The sequence below is a fragment of the Rhinatrema bivittatum genome, chromosome 8 (assembly GCF_901001135.1).
Source record: "Rhinatrema bivittatum chromosome 8, aRhiBiv1.1, whole genome shotgun sequence".
Lineage (NCBI taxonomy): Eukaryota > Metazoa > Chordata > Amphibia > Gymnophiona > Rhinatrematidae > Rhinatrema > Rhinatrema bivittatum.
The window spans coordinates 23,463,176-23,481,123 of NC_042622.1; the positions used below are offsets into that span (position 1 = coordinate 23,463,176).

Here is a 17,948-nt window from a genome sequence, read left to right on the forward strand (position 1 = left end):
TGCAAATACATGCACACTAGTGAAGCTTCTCAAATATCACATCCGTGCACACCTGCAGCTTACGTGCGCACGTGCAATTTTTATGCGTGCAATCCTGGCATCATTCTTTGAAAATTCCCTCCATAATTTATAACTTGCCTCAGCTCCTTTCTTACTAACATGCAGAGCAACCCACCTGCGACAGGCCAAACATGAAGAAATGCCCCGCCCCCTTGCCCCAGCAATGTTGCTACCTGGCATAAACAAACCAGATATTCTTCACCAAACTCACCAAGCTACTGCTCTGAACAGCTTGGTCCTTCTTATTCACAGGCTCTTCATGCACTGCATTCTGCCCTGAGGCCCCACCCACTCTGGTATCCAAACCGTCTCATTTATTTATCCTTCCCACTTAATACCGCTCAGACCTTTTGCATGTGAACATTTCCAGCCTTCTTGCAAAAACTTGCCTGCAGTTGGCTTATCACTTGCAAACTCTACCCATAGGCATTCCACCTCAACAAATCTTCTCCAAAACCACACCGGGAGGGAAGGATTCTGGGAGTGGAACTGTCCACTTTCACTGCTCCATTCCTCCTCCTCTCCTTCTAAGCTCCACCCCCTTCAGGACCTTTTCCATTTACAAATTCCCTCCTTTTTTCAATCTCGCACATTTTTTTTTTTTTTTTAAACTCCCACCTTCTCATTTAACTGCTGACCCTGCCTAACATCACATCCCCTGGTAGGGTTTCCCAGCCAGTGAGCATGGCACGCCTGTGTGCCTCCCGACTCGATCAGGTGTGGCCCGGAAACGTCACCGCTGGCTGAGGCTCAAATTCACACCAGCACCTGGCGGCAGCAAGAGACGCCAGCAGTGGCTTCTTCAAGGAGCAGGAGCACCTTCCTGAGAACCGGTGTAATCATGCATGCTCCTTCTTCCTAGCCATAGCCTGAGCCCTGGAGGGTGGTGATTAATGGGCAGCATTAGCTGGGTCCTGCTTTGTGCAGGACGCCTATTGTACTCTGCACCTTCTCCTTTTCCCCACCTCCTGATCCTCTTCCTTTGAGTCCTTCCAGCGTCCGCCTTATCCCCAGGCCGACTGAGACAGGGAGAGTGTGCACTGAGCAACGGAAGCACTGGCAGCCAAGACAACTAACGGAGCTGGTCGCCTGCCTCCCCCCACCGACTTCTCCCTTCTCTTGCACATGTACCAAGAAAGAGCCCATCCATCGTTATCGCCTCATGCCTTATCTCCACCCCCTCTCCCTTTCTTTTTAAAATTTTGGAAGAGAGACTGGTGGGGCTTTCAGTGCTTTGCTTGGCTCTTCATTTGTCCGTACGCGTCCTCTCCATGTCGACGCTGCCTGCCCCGTGGAGGCTCGCCTGGCTTGGGTTTGAAGAGGTTGGGAAGCAGATCCCTTTCTCTTAGCTTTTCACTGACTTATCCGTTAATATTCCCTTCTTACGCCATCTTCCCTTATTGTTTTCAGTGGTGGCAGGGTACCTCAGCCGGATCCTGCAATGGTCACACCTTCCACCCCTCTTCTGCCATGATATACACTATAACAGGGTTTACAGATAATGAACTAAAATGGGGAAAATGAAAAATGCCTGAGTGTTTTTATTTCTTGCAGTAAACAGGCCCCTGATTTAAGCAGACTGAAAGGTTGCACAGCTCTGAGCTTATTTAAGCTTGCTGTTGTCTTAGTTTGTCCTTCCGACCTACTGACTCAATAACTCTGAGCATTTATTCTGCTTCCTTGCTGACTTGTTAGATGTAATCAGCTTCCAGACATCAATTATTTACTGTGATGACGCTTTCTGGGAACATGCTGAATCATTAAACCTCACCCTTAAGCTTGTCTTTCCCTATGTAAAAGCTTTCTGAGGTGGAGCACTTGTCACTTGCTTCTCCTCTGCATTACTGTCCTGTAACTTTGCCATGGCATATTTGCATGTGTCTTATGTAATGAAATGGGAACTCTTTAAACTGTGGTATCTTAAGAAACAATTGTTAATTTAGAAAAGAAGAGGTCTTCAGAGAATGAAAAATGTGTATTGCATTTACAGTTATAAAGCTAGAAGAATGGATGTAGTGTAATAAGCCATCTACCTCTACAGACCTGATATTTAGGGTCACATTGTTAAGGGTTTTGTTGGAATCTGTGGGGCAGATTTTAAAAGGTTTACGTGCGTAAATGCTCCTGCGCGAGCCGAGCCTATTTTGCATAGGCCCGTCGTCGCGAGCAAAGCCCCGGGACGCGCGTATGTCCAGGGGCTTTGTGAAAGGGGCGTGGCGTGGGCGGGACCGAGGCCTCCGGCACAGTGGCCATGCCAGGAGATCGCGGGCCGGCAGGCATAACTTACAAAATAAAGGTGGGGGGGATTTAGGTAGGGCTGGGGGGCGGGTTAGATAGGGGAAGAGAGGGGAAGGTGGGGCCAAAGGAAAGTTCCCTCCGAGGTCGCTCCGATTTTGGAGCGGCCTCGGAGGGAACGGGGAAAGCCATCGGGGCTCCCCTAGGGCTCGGTGCGTGCAAAGTGCACAAGTGTGCGCCCCCTTGCGCGCACTGACCCCGGATTTCATAACATGCGTGTGTCTGCGTGCGCATGTTATAAAATCGGGCGTACATTTGTGCGCACCGGGTAGTGCACCCAAATGTAACCCGCGCGCGTAGGTTTAAAAATCCGGCCCTGTGCGCATAATATAAGGCATTACATAGTGGATTTTCAGACATCTGAAAGTATGGCATTCATTTCTCAATGTACATACTTTATCTCGTTAAAAAGAAGGATTCCTGAGGGGAGGAGAGTACCCATGGGCTTACGTTAAAGCAAGTGCAAAGTACATGCCTGACAGCATGCGTGGTGATTTCACAATTAAATCACTAGAGGTGTGCAGACCACAAATCATGTCATCTTGTTTCATTTAGGGGATGGAAGGTGGTTCTGGCTGTATTTTATTTCATTGGGAGGATTTTTTTTTTCATTTATTTTGTTGTGTTTATTCATTTTGGGAAATAGCACACCTTATTTCCAGAAAGTGCACTCTGTTTGCAATTAGTGCACAATAATTGGAAACAGTGAATAACCCAAGAATTTTCAGGATTTTCTGTGCCACAAGAAATTCGTTTTGTTTAAACCGAACTGAATTGAAAAAGGCTTTTTTGCAGTTTGTTGATTTGTTATTTGCACATTCCTGCAATTGCCCGCGCATATTTGCCTTCCCCCTGACCTAATCCCAACCACTTTTACTCACAGTAAAATGTGTGTGTCTGTATGTGTGTATTCAAACCACATTTACCCGTTTAAAAACTCAATTTTTGCTCTTCCCAGGATGCCCATATTTTTGAAGATACTGAAAATGTACTTTTTATGGGACAAACGAGTATTTGTATTCCCATTTCGATCCAATGCCACCCAGTAAAATTATCCATACCATGCAATGCTCTGTTTTTCTCCTTATTTTGTAGGAAAAGGTCTCTTGATGAAGCCAGCACAGTATAATCACCCTTTGTGGGATTAAGCTCCACCTGCTGTTTCCTTGTTTCAGGCAATTTTAGGGGTTGCACAGCTTGGCTGTAAATATCGGCCACCTATGAAATTGACAGCGCCACGTACAGCTCCTGAAAACTGATTGGAATGGGTTAGCGAACGATTGCTAAAAAAAATGTATGCCCCACCCCCTCCAAAAAAGAATGTTTTATATTTCAGATTATTCACAGAGTAATCCCTTTTTGTCAAAACACGACTCATTTCTCATAGGACAGTTGTGAGCCTAATTTTTTAAAAAATGTGTTTGCTATTCTTCTTTGGCATCCCATGGGCATTAAAATGTATTTATTTATAAAACCTCACATTCCGCTTTTTCAACAATGTTCTTGAAATGGGAGAGAACCATTCATCAATCAAGCCACATATCTTCAGACTTGTGTGTTACTGGAAGACCTTGCCAGATATGAATACATCAATATTTGCATTGCTGTTTGTATTTAAACAGTGATTCGCAGAGCTATATTATGACTTCAAAATCAATTTTCATTACTTAAACTGGCGCACCTCTGCTCTCCCACTGCTATATGATCCAGCGGTTACAGAGAAGGAGAAAGCACAGAGGGAGAAGACAATTTCACCTTTGTTTCATTTTCACAATTTTATTTTTTTTTCTGCGAAGATTTGCTAGATTGGAAAGATACAGTTTGCTTAACAACTCGTGTTCAATTAAGTAAGAATTCACTGTTGGAAGAGTACTTAAAAATGCATTAAGTTATAAAGAATTGTACTGCATTAGTTAGAAAACTTTACAGCTAAACTGAACAAGAAACATAGCAGATGTTGGCAGATAAGGACCATTTGGTCCACCCAGTCTGTTCAGCTGCCTCTGCTACTTTAGCTTAAGATCTCTCTCAGCTGTCGACTTTACAAGTTTAACAATCCCTAGAGTCCTGTGACTATCGTCCTTCCTTACCTTTATCCCATCCACTGCATCTGGAATACATTCCAGCTCTCAGCCGTACAAGCTTGACCTTCTGCAGGCGATCGCTGCTTGTCCTTTTGCCCTTTATCAGCCTGCAGGAGCATCCTAATAAATTTGCCACCTCCACCTGACCTTATTGGGGATTTTCCCAAAGCCTTGCTGCCCTTTCAGGGTATCTATCTTGCCTTCTTTTCTTGGGAGCTTCCTTTTTGGCCTTTTGCTCTTTCAGATAATTGAGAGTGAGGGTTTCCGCAACTAGTCTAACGCCTTGGGTCCATCCCGCCATTTCTCTTAATTATTAACACTCCCACACCTGCCCTTGCCATTGACCTCTGAAATTCTGTCATGGCTTTGGTTACTATGAACAAGGGAAGCCAGGGTTCAAATCCCGCTCCCGCTCCTTGTGACCTTGGGCAGGTCACGTTACCCTCCGCTGCCTCAGTTACAAAGTTAAAGGCGGATTTTAAAAGCCCGGCCTGCGCAAAAAATTAGGGGGTGCCTGGACAAGTCCGGCTTACACGCTCTGACTCTGACAATTGGGGGTGAATAGCTAATAGCCTCAACAACAAGCATTTGCATGTGATGAGCGCTCTTAGGGCTGGACTTTAAAAGCTCTACGCGTGTAAATTGCCTTACGCACGCCAGGTGTTAGCACCGCCGGCTGCGGCACGCCGCGACCGGGACCGGGTGTCGTGGCCACCGGCCGCGGCGGACCGCGACTGAGGCCGGGCCGGCGGGTGCGTAGGAAATAGCTTACCCGGGACGCCGGGTAGTGTCTAGGGTTCCTGCGGGAGCAGGCAGCCCCTTCCTTCTTTCTGGCGGCCGCCGCCATTGCTGGGATCGGCGGCGTGGCTCCGCGGCGATCCGGCTCCTCCTCCTCCTCTGCTCCTAGGAGCCACGCGCGCGTGGCTGATGGGTATTCTTAAAGGAGCCATGACAGGAAGTGTCATGGCTCCCCCTGAGACTCCTCCCCTGGCTTCCTGTACTTAAGGCAAGGGCTGAGCATTCAGTCCTTGCCTTGGTATTGAGGTTCCTGCCTGAGTGTGTTCCTGGTTCTTCGTTCTTCGTCCCGTTCTGCTCCCCTGCTCCGTGGACTGATTCTTGGCTGCTGACTTCTGGACTGGTGGACGTGTCTTCTCCTGGCTTGATCCTGGTACGGCGTTGGACCCTTCTCCTGCTTAGACCCTGGACTGGACTCGGACCCCGCCTGTGTATCGAACCTCGGACCGGCTTTGGACTCTTCTACGACTCCGTCCTCAGACTGCTACGACCTGCTGGAGGCGCCAGCCATCTGGAACCCACGACCTGCAGGAGGCGCCTGCATCCAAACCTTTCTACAGTCTTCAGAAGAGTCTCCTAAGTCCCAGCGGCCGGACCCCTACAGGCTCCTCCTGGGGGGGTTGCGTGCTTCCAGGGTGAAGCCTTCTATCAAGCCTCTCCAGTCCGAGTGGCCTCGCCCTTCGACGGTAGTTATCTGCCTCGAAACAGGGGTCCACTTTCATAACACCAGGCCTATTTTATAAAGGCCCGGCAATGCGTGTAGAGCCCTGGGATGCGTCTAAGTCCCGGGGCTTTATTAAAGGGGCAGTCCGGGGGTGGGGGCGGGGCAGTGCGGTCCAGGGGCGGGGCCAGAGGCCTCCAACACAGCGGCCATTTGCCGCTGTCTTGGAGAATGGCATGCCGGCAGGTTGCCGGCGTGTGCAACCTGCGCCTGCCTCCAGGCAGGCACAAAAGGTATGATAAAAATTGAGGGGGGGGGGGGTTTAGAGTAGGGCTGGGGGGGAAGGTTAGGGGAAGGGGTGGAAAGCTTAGGTTAGGGGGAATGGAAATTCCCTCTTAGGCCGCTCCAATTTTGGAGCGGCCTGGGAGGGAACGGGGGAAGGCAGCGCGGCTCGGCACGCGCAAGGTGCACAATTGTGCACCCCCTTGCATGCGCATGTTATAAAATCAGGCGTGCAAGTGTGCGAGCCAGGTACGTGAGCACATGTACGCCCGCGCGCAGGTCTTAAAATATACCCCTTAGTTTTGCTGGGGGGGGGGAGGGTTGGATGCACATTTTGGACGTGTTAATCAGCTTATAGCATAAGGGGCTGTGGACGCACGCCCAAATCGCGCGTCCAACCGCGGGTTAAACGCTGTTTTGCATCAGCCCCCATTGGTGTTTAAAAATTGCTCCATTTTTCTTCCTGTATACATATTTATTAATAGGAGTTTTATATAACTCTGTACTCAGGGCACCTTAGAATAGGAGAGGAAGCAAAGTACACGGGGACATAAAAATGTTTGAAAAAAAAATCAGGTGCTGGAAAAGCAGGGAGATTGTGCAGGGCCAATAGGAATAAAGGAGCTTTTGGTTTCATTCTGAATCTATCTTGGGGTGGGGTTGGATATCTTGCCCCTCCCCCAAAGTTGCTGTGGAAAGGATAGGAAGGTTCTTAGTTCCAATAGCGGAGCACTGCCTTTTTTCCCCCCATGGGCTCAGCCAGAACACTCCTAGCGCACTCGTAGATTCACCATTCTTTGGGGCCGATGTAATAAGACTGGCGGCAAAACAGGCACTAGTTTGATCACCGCGCACGGCTGAAGTTGCCGCTTCCGCTGGATGTAAAAAAAAAAAAAAAATTATGCAAATGATTTGCGCGCAGAAATTCGTGCATGTACGGAAAAATGCGCGTACCTAAGCACAGTAAGGGCCTATGTAATAAGCGGCCGCATCCGAGCTCAAAACCCGCGCCGATAATCCATGCATAAAAGCGAGTGAGAGAACGGGTCTCCCTATTAAGTGAAAGTATGAAGCTGGAAAGTATTTTTAATATTTCCAATAACTGTGCTGCAGAAAACATGGCAAATATTTTCATGGATGCTAATTCACATTGGATTAGCAGTGAGATTGATACTCAGTTGGGAACCAATCTGGATGCTCAGCTGCCAACACTCAGGCACCCAGAAAGGAGCCTAGCAAATGTTGCCTCGAAGGCACTGAGCTAGGTGCTTAGTTGGTTGTGAATCTATATGACTGGGCACCCAGAAAAGCGCCTAGCTAAGCTGACCACTTGGACGCCGAGATAGGCGCTCAGCTAGGTGGTTTACAGGACGCTCGGACACTGACATAGGCCCCCTGAGTTGGTCCTGATACTTAACTCGTGCCCTGACCATGGCGGTAAAAAACCCGCATTAAAAAACCTGCACTAGCATTAGCACGGCTCCCTGCATTGCATATGATTAGCTAATTGCCTCCTTTGCATGCCACCAGCATGCATTCAGGCAGGAAAAACTGCAGGTCTGTAAGCGCGTTTGTACACACTTTTTCCCCCCGCGCACAAAACCCTTATTACATCCCCGTATAGGGCTTTGCGTGGGGAAAATGCGCATACAAATGAGCGTAAATGCACGTACAAACCCACGGCAGCTTCAGCGCATCTCATTATATCGGCCCCTAAGTGAATTTCACCGATTTCTCGTGGTAACACCTGCTTGCCAGAAGCAATGCCGGCTACACAGGGGCTGCCGGCTCAACTTTATCATTCCCTCCTTCTCTTTCCTAAGACAAACTCTCAGGGCTGTTTGGTTAAATGGGGGCGGGGGGGGGGGGGTGGACGTCTGCCTCGCCGCGGCCCCACCGAGCGCCAAGGTCTGCAGTTCAAGAGCGAATCTCCTCTGGTCTCATCGCGGACGGTTGCCTCTGCGGTGTGGGCAGCGGGAGAGGCGTGCGTGGTCTGAGCGCGGTTGCCATGGAGTGGGCGAGCTGCCTCCCCCCGATGAATGCAGGTCAGCTCTGCACGTTTTGTGTTCCTGGGCCCCGGGTAGGAAAGTCCATGCCAAGAGCTGCACTGCATGGGTCGCAGGAAATAAAATGATGGGCGAACCAAAAAAAAAAAAAGTCTCTGAATAACCAGGCTCAGCGTTTCTTACCTTGTGTTATAATGTAAGCGGCTTTTCTCCCTGGGAATACAGTTCTGCTGCTGGACGCCTTTCAAGAGCTGCTCTGTGTTTCCAGGACCCTTCTCCTTTTGAGGAGCACCTTAAAAATGTTTATTTATGTATCTATTTATTATTTTTATATACCGACATGCGATCTGGGATATCACATCCTCTGCCTTAGTATGTTTTGCTTCTTTCTCTCCTTCCCCGCTCCTTCCTTCTCTTGTTGTCTCTCCTTTCCTCCGTGGGACGAGTTGCAGCCCCTCCTCCTCCTGTGGCCATTAAGGGGAGAGGGGGGGGGGTAGCAGTAGCCACACTTCTGCAGTACTGCATGCACTGCTTCTGGCCTGCCTGAAATTGCCAGTCCCCCAGTCTAGTGCCGTGGAGTGAAAAAGCTGCTTTCTGCAAACTGCGCATTCAGAATAGGGAACATCTTGGACCTTCATAGATAAAAGGTACCTATTAAACTTTTCTCAGACTGTCCCGTTGAATTTGAGAGGAAGTTTGGAATATTTGTAGAAGAATAAAAGAATTGCCATACTGGGTCAGACCAACAGTGGCCAATCCAGGTCACAAGTACCTGGCAAGTACCCAAAGATTAAATAGATCCCATGCTACTAACGTCCAGGGATAAGTACTGGCTTTCCTCAAGTCTATCTAGTTAATTACAGTTTATGAACTTCTTCTCCAGGGGCTTGTCCAAATCTTTTTTTAAACCCAGCTACGCTATCTGCCCTTACCACATCCTTCGGCAATAATTTCAAGAGCTTAATTGTTTACTGAGTGAAAAATAATTTTCTCCAATTTGTTTTTAATGTGCTACTTACTAACTTCATGGAGTGTCCCTTAGTTTTTGTATTTTTTGAAAGAGTAAATAACCGATTCACATTTACCTGTTCTATGCCACTCATGATTTATAGACCTATATGAATCCACCTCTGTCATCTCTTCTCCAAGCTGAACAGCCCTAACATTTTTAGCCTTTCCTCAAGGGGAGCTGTTCCATATCCTTTATCATTCTGGTCGCCCTTCTCTGTACCTATTCCATTTCTATATGTTTTTTTGAGATGCGGCAACCAGAATTGTACACTGTACTCTAGGTACGGTCTCACCATGGAGCGATTCAGAGGTAATATGATATTCTCCATTTTATTCTCCATTCCTTTCCTAATAATTCCTAGCATTCTGTTTGCTTTTCTGACTGCCACCGCACATTCAGCTGAGGATTTCAAAGGATTGTCCACTATGACACCCAGATCTTTTTCCTGGGTGGTAACTCCTAATATGGAACTACAGTTTTGATTACTTTTCCCCATGTGCATCACTTTACACTTGACCACATTAAATTTCATCTGCCCAGTTTCCCAATTTTGTGTCATCTGCAAATTTGATCATCCCACTTATTGTACCCTTTTCCAGATCATTTATAAATATACAAGCCGTTGAGCCTGTTAAAAAGGGCGAGATGTTTGCGCATTTACGGCACGTTGGTCAGCGCTCTCTCGTCCGTGCATGCGCAGCACGTCGGTCAGAGCTGCTCTCTTCTGCGCAATTGGGGAACGTCGGTCAGAGCTCAAATATACATATTGATTGAAACGCACTAGTCCAAGTACAGATCCCCGAGGCACTCCACTGTTTACCCTTTTCCACTGAGAAAACAGACCATTTAATCCTACTCTCCGTTTCCCATCTTTTAACCAGTTTGCAATCCACAGTAGGACATCGCCTCCTATCCCATCACTTTTTATTTGTAACCCCATCCCCAGGTGCTGGCTGTACACTGATGGGGCCATAAAAGTGTGATGGACCCTCCAGTTGTGTCACCAGTAGGACCTGATTGAGCCCTTTGTTCAGCTAGAGAGAGAGAGAATGGGTTAGAGTGAAGGGAAGATGCATTCAAATACAGCCCCTCCTTCTGCAGGGTCTGGAATGGGCAGCCGACTTGAAACAATATATATCCGAGCCCTTGCTACAGCTTGGGGGGCAGTCCAGTTAGGTTATCACACAGTGCAGAGGTGTCAGGAGTTTATCGTTTTGTTGCTCTCAGGCCCAGTCTGTAAAGGCAGGCTAGCCCAGCTTGTGGGTCCTGACCAGGCTTGGGAGGGATTTCCTCTTCCACTTCACCACCCTCTGGGTCTAAGTTTAGGGATTTTTGAGACTTTATCTAGGAGCCTCACTGGACACCTGGGCTTGTCTTGCCCATGGGGATTGGGGAACCCTGCGTATGAACCGCCCAGTAAAGATGAGCTTTGTTTTTTTTGTATCGGGTTGGATTTTAGTTCGGGCGCTTCGTTGAAAATTTTGTTTTTTCCGCAAATCGTTTTTTTTTCAGCACGGATCGGGAAAAACAAATCAGAAAAAAACCCCCGAATCGGGGGAAAAAAAGGAATCGGAAAAAAACCACCCCAACCCCTTCAATTTTACTTTCTTACAAACCCCCCCACCATCCCAATCCCTCCCCAAGACTTACTAAAAGCCCTGGTGGTCCGGCAGGGTCCCGCGAGCGATGTCTCCCTCTCGGGCCGTTGGGCCTACCATGAATCAAAATGGCGCTGGTGCCCTTTGCCCTTACGATGTCACAAGGGCTACCGGTGCCATTGGTCAGTCTCTGTCACATGGTAGGAGCAATGGATGGCCGGCGCCATCTTGCGCTCCTGCCATGTGACAGGGGCCGACCAATGGCACCGGTAGCCCCATGACATAGTAAGGGCAAAAGCTATCAGTGCCATTTTGAATACTTGCAGCCTTCGGCCCAAGTGCAAAAGATCACTCCAGGACCCCCGCTGGACCACCAGGGACCTTTGGCAAGTCTTGGGGGGGGTGTCAGGAATTTCCCTAATGGCCAGGTTCATGACACCATGCATACCAGGTTTTCGAAAGAGCCGCAGCCTATGGCTAAGGATTTCTAATGCTTTAACTGGGTTACACTTCAGAGTGTGGGTGTGTGTGTGTGTTTAAAAATCCCCATAAGGATTTGAGAATGAAGGCTTATGCTCCAGTTGAGACCAGTTCTGATGAGCTAGAAACTGAAAGAAGCAGATGCCAAGGGGAAAATATAAAGGTTATTACATAGCAATACATAAGGAGGATACTTTTTAAAGGGACTTCTGTGGATAAAGTAGTCCTTTACATGCAGACGTGACCTTTTAGAAAACTGCAACTGATATGCACATACAATTACTGAAATATACATTTTTGGGACTTCCTCTTCGATTCTCTGTGCAAAACCATGCACGTCAAAGAGCTGGTGTAATTGCACGCTCAGAGTTTTGCCAGGGTAATTTTCAAAGCAGACCTGTGCACGCCAGCCTCCTTTGAAAATAGGTAGAGCTTCTTCGTCGTTCTTACCGTGCTAATTTATGCGTGATGATACAAAACTACCCCCAGCAATGCTATCCTATCAAAAACTAAAAATGAGTTAAATAGGAACCCAAAGAAGTATCTTTTACATTTGTCATTCAGATTTACAAAAACTCCTTAACCGAATGAATGCCAGGAGACTACTTAGTGCTGCCATGTAATAAAACACAGTTATTATTGGTAATAACTCATTATCACCACATCAGCATAGCTGGGTGGTCAGAGTAGTGGAACCTGAAGATCCAATTTTGCCTTCCCATTCCAACACATCCCTTTAACCTTCTTGTGTGCCACTCTAGATTGGGGGGGGGGGGGGGGTGGGGTGTCTGGGATCCTTGTAATTTAAGTTGTTCAGTGCTGTGTACTCCAAAAAACACAAATAAACGTTTCTTTTTTTTTTTTTTAATTGATTAACCTTTGGGAGGTCAGTATCCAAGAAGGTTTGTCCAGCTAACTTTTAAGCTGCTTGGAACCAACCCGCCCCCCCTCTCACGGTGGGGGGGGGGGATTTTACCTGGGGAGGTCAGTGTTCAGCTAACATCTGAATAAAAAAAAAAGGCAGTGTGGAGGGCGTTCTGGGGGCGGAGCTAAAGGTTTTCCAGCTGGTGCTAGAGATAAATCTGGCTGCTAAGTCTGGTTGGGGATGGGAGGTTGCTCCCAGTACAACCAGACAGAGTAAAATGATCAGAGTGTATTCAGCAGCAGCCTTTCCCAGCTGAGGTAGTGTGAATAGCCAGATAGAGTGCATTTTCCTGCTCACTGGCCCGCTGAGTTATCCACCTCTTTTCTCATTTTTTTTTCAGTGCCTTATGATAAATGTAGGCACAGACGTGAGAGCCCCATCCAGAAATCTCTTTAGGAGCCATTTGGGGGGGCTTTTGTCCTATTCTGCTAACAACTGCTCAGGAAAAAGGAACAGGATATCCACTGAATGGCCGTGGAGGGAGTTCTTATGAGAACCGGAATGATTTAGCATTGATGAAAGCGTAATTTGCTGCTCTGACCAAGGACAAAGTTAGCATTAACAATTCATGGTGGGAGAATGATATTTTTTTTTCCCCCTCTGCATGTATCTTCCTGCAGATGCTTGGTGAAATTAAAGGAAGGGGAAGTAGTTTTACACTACATTGGCTGCAGTGAACCGAATGAGAGTTCGGGCCCTCTGGCTACTACAGTTCCTTTGTCAGACGGTAATGCAAATGTCAATAAACAAAAGGAAGGTGATTGTTTCTCCATCCAGACCAAGGAAACCCACTATTTGTAAGTATTGCTGGTAATTAATTATTTATTGAGGGGTGGCAATTAAAAATAAAATGGAATAACAGTTTACCTCTGTCTGAATTGGCCCCCGAAGCAGAAGCAAGCAATAAAAATCAAATGGTGTAATCTGTATAATACAAGAATTAAAAGAGCCAAGCCACTATAGAGTGGTTGTGAGGGCAAATAAGAAGGGTGGTTTATAGATCAACTGGTGAAAGGGTTACCAGGGAGCCTCCGTGATAGCCTCAGCTAATGGGGAAATCAGCTCATGAGTGTTCGCACATGAGATGCAACGGAAAGGTGACAGCAAGCAGGTTTTGTTGATCCCGCATCAAAACACCCTGCTGAGTCCATATGTGGCAGAAGGGGTTTCCACAATAATGTTAAAAGTCTGAGCAAATTAATGGTGCCCGAAAAGGTCAGAATTGGCGCCTTTAGGAAAGACAATGCTCCTATGCATGCTGCCTTAAATCAGATGTTTGTGGGCCAGATGTTGAAAATACGTTCTGGACTGGGGCAGGGGAAGGAATTATCCTGAGTAGGGATGGGCCGCCTTTTCAAAAAATGACAGGGAAACACAACAGCATTTGTTGTTTCGTTTCCCATCCGAAACCACACACACAACCAATGAAATATTGTTTTCTTTCTGTCATTTTACCTTGGTGCTAAATATTTTATCGTGCATTAAACCATTTGATGAGTGCTAAAATGACAAAAATTAAACAACTCCTCCCCTGCCCCCCCCCCCCCCCCAAAATAAATAGAAAACGAGATGGAAAATGAAATGACCGATTTTTACATGCATGACCCTTAATCCTCAGGAGCTAAAATCACCAATGAGTGAGTTGCCGCAGGCCCCTCGCCAGGACTGGTGCCATTTCATCCAAGCGTCTCACCTAAAGCGGCAGAGCAACATTATTATTATTATTGCAAGATCCTAACCAAAAATGTTGTACTTCTCTAAGGCACTGGTGCTGCCCTTCACTGAAAACAACTTAAAAAGCTTTTCCAGTCCTTATAGTGAAATAGGAGATGAGCTCTCTTTTCCTCCTGCCCTCGTCATCGCCATCTTTTGAGCCCTTTTGAATGGCCAATGGCATGAGGGCTAGGAGAGGAGGCGGCAGAGGAAACCTGACTGCTTTATACTTCTAATCCACTGAATGGAAACCTTGTTTGTACACCAAAACAGTGGGATCTCTTTTGCAAAAGTCATTCAAGCAGCCCTTCTCTTGCTGGAGGAAGAGCTGCCTCTCTCCTAATAGTAAATTATAATTTGGCTGCGAGGCATCTCTCTTTTAAACACAGAATTAAATCGTTAGAGGTCCATTTTCACCCCTGGGCTGTTTGGGTAAGTTAACCGGATAAGTTTACTCAAAGGCAAAGCCGCGTCACTGTCTCTGCCCGGTTAAATCCAATATTTACCCAGCTAACTTTAGGACCGCTCTTTGGCAGAGCTAAAGTTATCCGGATATCTTAGCCACATAGCACTGAATATCAGTGTTATCTGGGTAAGTTATCTGCATAATTTAGCCCTTCCTGGAATGCCTCTGTTTTTTGTAGATAAGTTTTATTCATTTAAAAACTAATCCAGATAGATGAGGCAATCTTTATGGTGGGAGTTTCGTAAATCCCATTGTTTGTCTGGTTAAGTCCTAAGTTTAGCAGGAGAGATCTTTTAAATATGGACTTTTCAGCGGTCCATTTGAATCTCTCTACCCTGCATTGTACTGTCATCAAGCATGGCTAATGCTGATTTTTTTTTTGGCGTTGGTCGCAGTACGTCAGCATCAGCAAGTCAGGCCATGAGGAGAGGGCTGGAGTTACAGTATCACACAGTGTGCATTCCTACTGACCAACTGGAGAAGAGGATTTTGGAAGCCTACTGAATTTGTTTTTAATCTTAGGCACTGCTTACATCATATATATATATATATTTTTTTTAGATTTCGAATACCTGTTAATGCCCAGACCCAGTGTAAAGTGGAGAACAGGAAAATTTGTGATGAATGGGTTGAACTCATCCAGAAGCAGTGCGCCCCCTGCAAGAGCCTGTCAAACCTGCAGCCTGCGCCAGAAGATTGGGGCAAACCAGAGGAGGGAATCAACCGATCGCCTCACCAAAAGCTTGAACGTGAGGGACAAATCACGCCCGAAGATGTGAAAACTGGACTCTTACCATCCATTCCTGCAAGCTTGCCCTCACCTGCCCTACAAGCTAATAATTTGTCTTCAGCTCCCAAGCAAGTACTGATACAAACAAACCTAGAACCAACAGCTTGTCCACCATCTTTCCTTGAGGTGCAGCCTCCCGTACCGCCACCTCCTCCTCTTCCTCTTCCTCCATCTCCATCTACGGCTCTAAAGAAAACAAAAGCTTTTCACTGGCATCCAGTCCCTCAGGAAAAGGTCAGGATCAAAGGAACAAGGTTTCGACTGTCTTAGAGATGCGCATTTGTTTCGTTTCTTTACACGCACACTTAATTTATGCGTGCAAAATTGTAGTTGTGTTGCATGAAATCAATTTGATGTGTGTACACGAATGCATATCCTGGCAAAAAACGCATTTTGTGCTGGTAAGTGAACAGATGAAACAACATGAGATTTAAAAATGAAGCAAGAAAAGAGGAACAAATGGGCCGATTTTAAAAGGGCCACGTGCGTAAAAACTGGGGGTTATGCGCAGAAAAGTCGGGCCTTGAAAAAAGGGGTGGGTAGGGGGGTGTGGTCTGGGTGGGGAGGGGCAGGGCATTAGCCGCTGTCCCAGGAAAGCGCGAGTCGTGAGCTGGCTGGCGCGTGGAAGTTACTACTGTTCAAAGGAGCAGGTAAGTTAAAAAATTAAAAAAGAAATAGATTACTTAGGGTAGGGGTAGGGGTCGGGGAGGAGAGGGGAAGTTGTAGGAACGGTAGGGTTAGGGATAGGAAAGTTCCTTCCCAGTCCGCTCCTTAGTTGGAGCGGACTGGGAGGGAACTGGGGGAGGGCCGAGTGCGTCGCCGCGTGTGTTTTGTTAAAATTTCCCCCCTGCACGCGGAGCTGGCCACCGCCCACACAGGCGCACACGGTTATGAAAATTTGCATGTGCATGCGAGGCCTGTATTTTATAACATGCGCACAAGCTAGGGTCTTAAAATTGACCCAAAAATGAATAAAGTTTTTCTCATGCACACCCCTAGGTGTTATTTTGATGAGATCTTGGGAAAAGTTGTGCAGTAAGGGGCCGATGCAATATGTAAATGAGGGTTTGCGCTAAAGAGGAGGCGCTGTGGAAAACTGTGCGTCCTAGTGCCTCCGCGGCATCAGGCGCCCAGGAGAGGTGGCTTGCATGCTCAATACGAGCCTCCGTTTCCTCCTGCTACCGGCACAATCTACACGCACAAGACGCACGACCTGGACTGTGTATCTCGTGCGTTTATATTGGGCGCCCAGAATTACTATTTTTATGCTTACCCAAGACTTTTTTTTTTTTTTTTTACCAGAATCTTCTTTCTGTGGTTCCTCTTATTTAGTAACGTTGAGCACCGTTCAAATCTCAAAGAAGGAAATTAACTTCCAAGAAAAAGTAACTTTACGCCTATAAGTTGCCGATATAAGTTTCATTGGTCTGTGGGCTTCATGGAATAATTGCACAGACTGCGATAACTTGTTAAAATATTACCTGGGTTCTGATAGTTATGATGTTGCCTGAAAAGCGTTTTTGAAATAACCGATTTATGAGGCACCGGAAGCTTGGCATTAACAAGACTGAAAGTAGCTGATTCAGCACTAAATTCGTTTTAAAGAAAAATTTAAAACTATAAAAAAAAGAGAGTTTTCAATAAAAATAAAAAAAGAGGTTATTACAAGACCGACTGGTCTCAAATCTGATTAAATATTCAGAAATGATACCAGTGCTGAGGTCTTTTTTCCTCTTGATAAAACCATTGATAAAATGATTTACAATTATTAGCAGGCTCAGATATTCACATTATACACCAGCTCATTTGATTGTCTTATTCCTTTACGCCAGCCATGGGCGCAATGGCCATGTGGGAGATTTTTTGCACAGCAGGTATTAGCTAATAGCCTCATCTATATGGAATTTACATGTGATGAGGGCTATTAGCTACGCGGCAGTTTGGAAGAGTGTTTTGGACTCGCTAATCCCCTTATTGCAGCAGGGTTATGGACGCACATCCAAAATGCGCGTCCGATCGCATGTTAAGCCTTGCGCTAGCCGTAGCGCACGGTATTGCATTGACCCCAAAGCTTTTAACGTGGGTAAATGTGTTTTTACTCACATAAGAATGTGCCTTGCTTATTGCCCTTCCCCCCCAGAGATAAGAGTTAGGGGAGTAAAAGAGTCTGCAGCATTTTAATTTTTAAACCTCTTTGTACTTTGTGGTGCGCACTTTGCACCTGTGCATGCCAGCCGCATTTTTCCGAGTTCCCCTTTGAAGCTGAGCTTGTAGTCGTGCCGGTAATGCCTGCTTCATGGGGGGAGAGTAATTTATACCCTCCCCATGTTGATGTGAAAAATATTTCTGTAACTGAAAATAAAAACCAGCCCAGGGATTTCTCACATCCTGGTGGTCTGCAGACCCATAAGAATTTCAGCTGAAAATCTTGCAGGAAAGACCTCATTAAACCTTACCTTCTTGTTCTTATTTTTCAGATTGGTAAATCCGTTTGGGCATGTTATAACCCAGACAAAAGGAAGATAGATATCTCCAGAATTTTTAATCAGTTCAAGATCCAGGACCCACTGTATAGTTCAGCCAGTGAGTCGCTGGGAAATCAACCTATTCTTTTAGATTCAAAAATTGCACACAACTTTAGTAAGTATGTATGTTTTTTTTAAATTGTATATCAATGCACAAATTCTTAAGGTATTAGTAGAAGTGCCTGCCTAATAGGGTAAAGAAGCATCTAAACGTGTACTCTCATTTTCCCAGCAACTCTGCCCCTGCCTCTGACAA

General features: G+C 46.5%; 1 protein-coding gene across 1 annotated transcript in view; it reads left to right on the plus strand.

Moving 5' to 3' along the window:
• The window catches only part of LOC115097993 (disheveled-associated activator of morphogenesis 2-like), a 108,126-nt gene that overhangs the window by 54,114 nt on the left and 36,064 nt on the right, over nucleotides 1–17,948 (plus strand). The window contains exons 6-8 of the mRNA XM_029614228.1: nucleotides 12,819–12,995; nucleotides 14,939–15,401; nucleotides 17,645–17,807. Of these exons, the coding sequence (XP_029470088.1) occupies nucleotides 12,819–12,995; nucleotides 14,939–15,401; nucleotides 17,645–17,807 (803 nt within the window). The remainder of the gene's footprint in view (nucleotides 1–12,818; nucleotides 12,996–14,938; nucleotides 15,402–17,644; nucleotides 17,808–17,948) is intronic.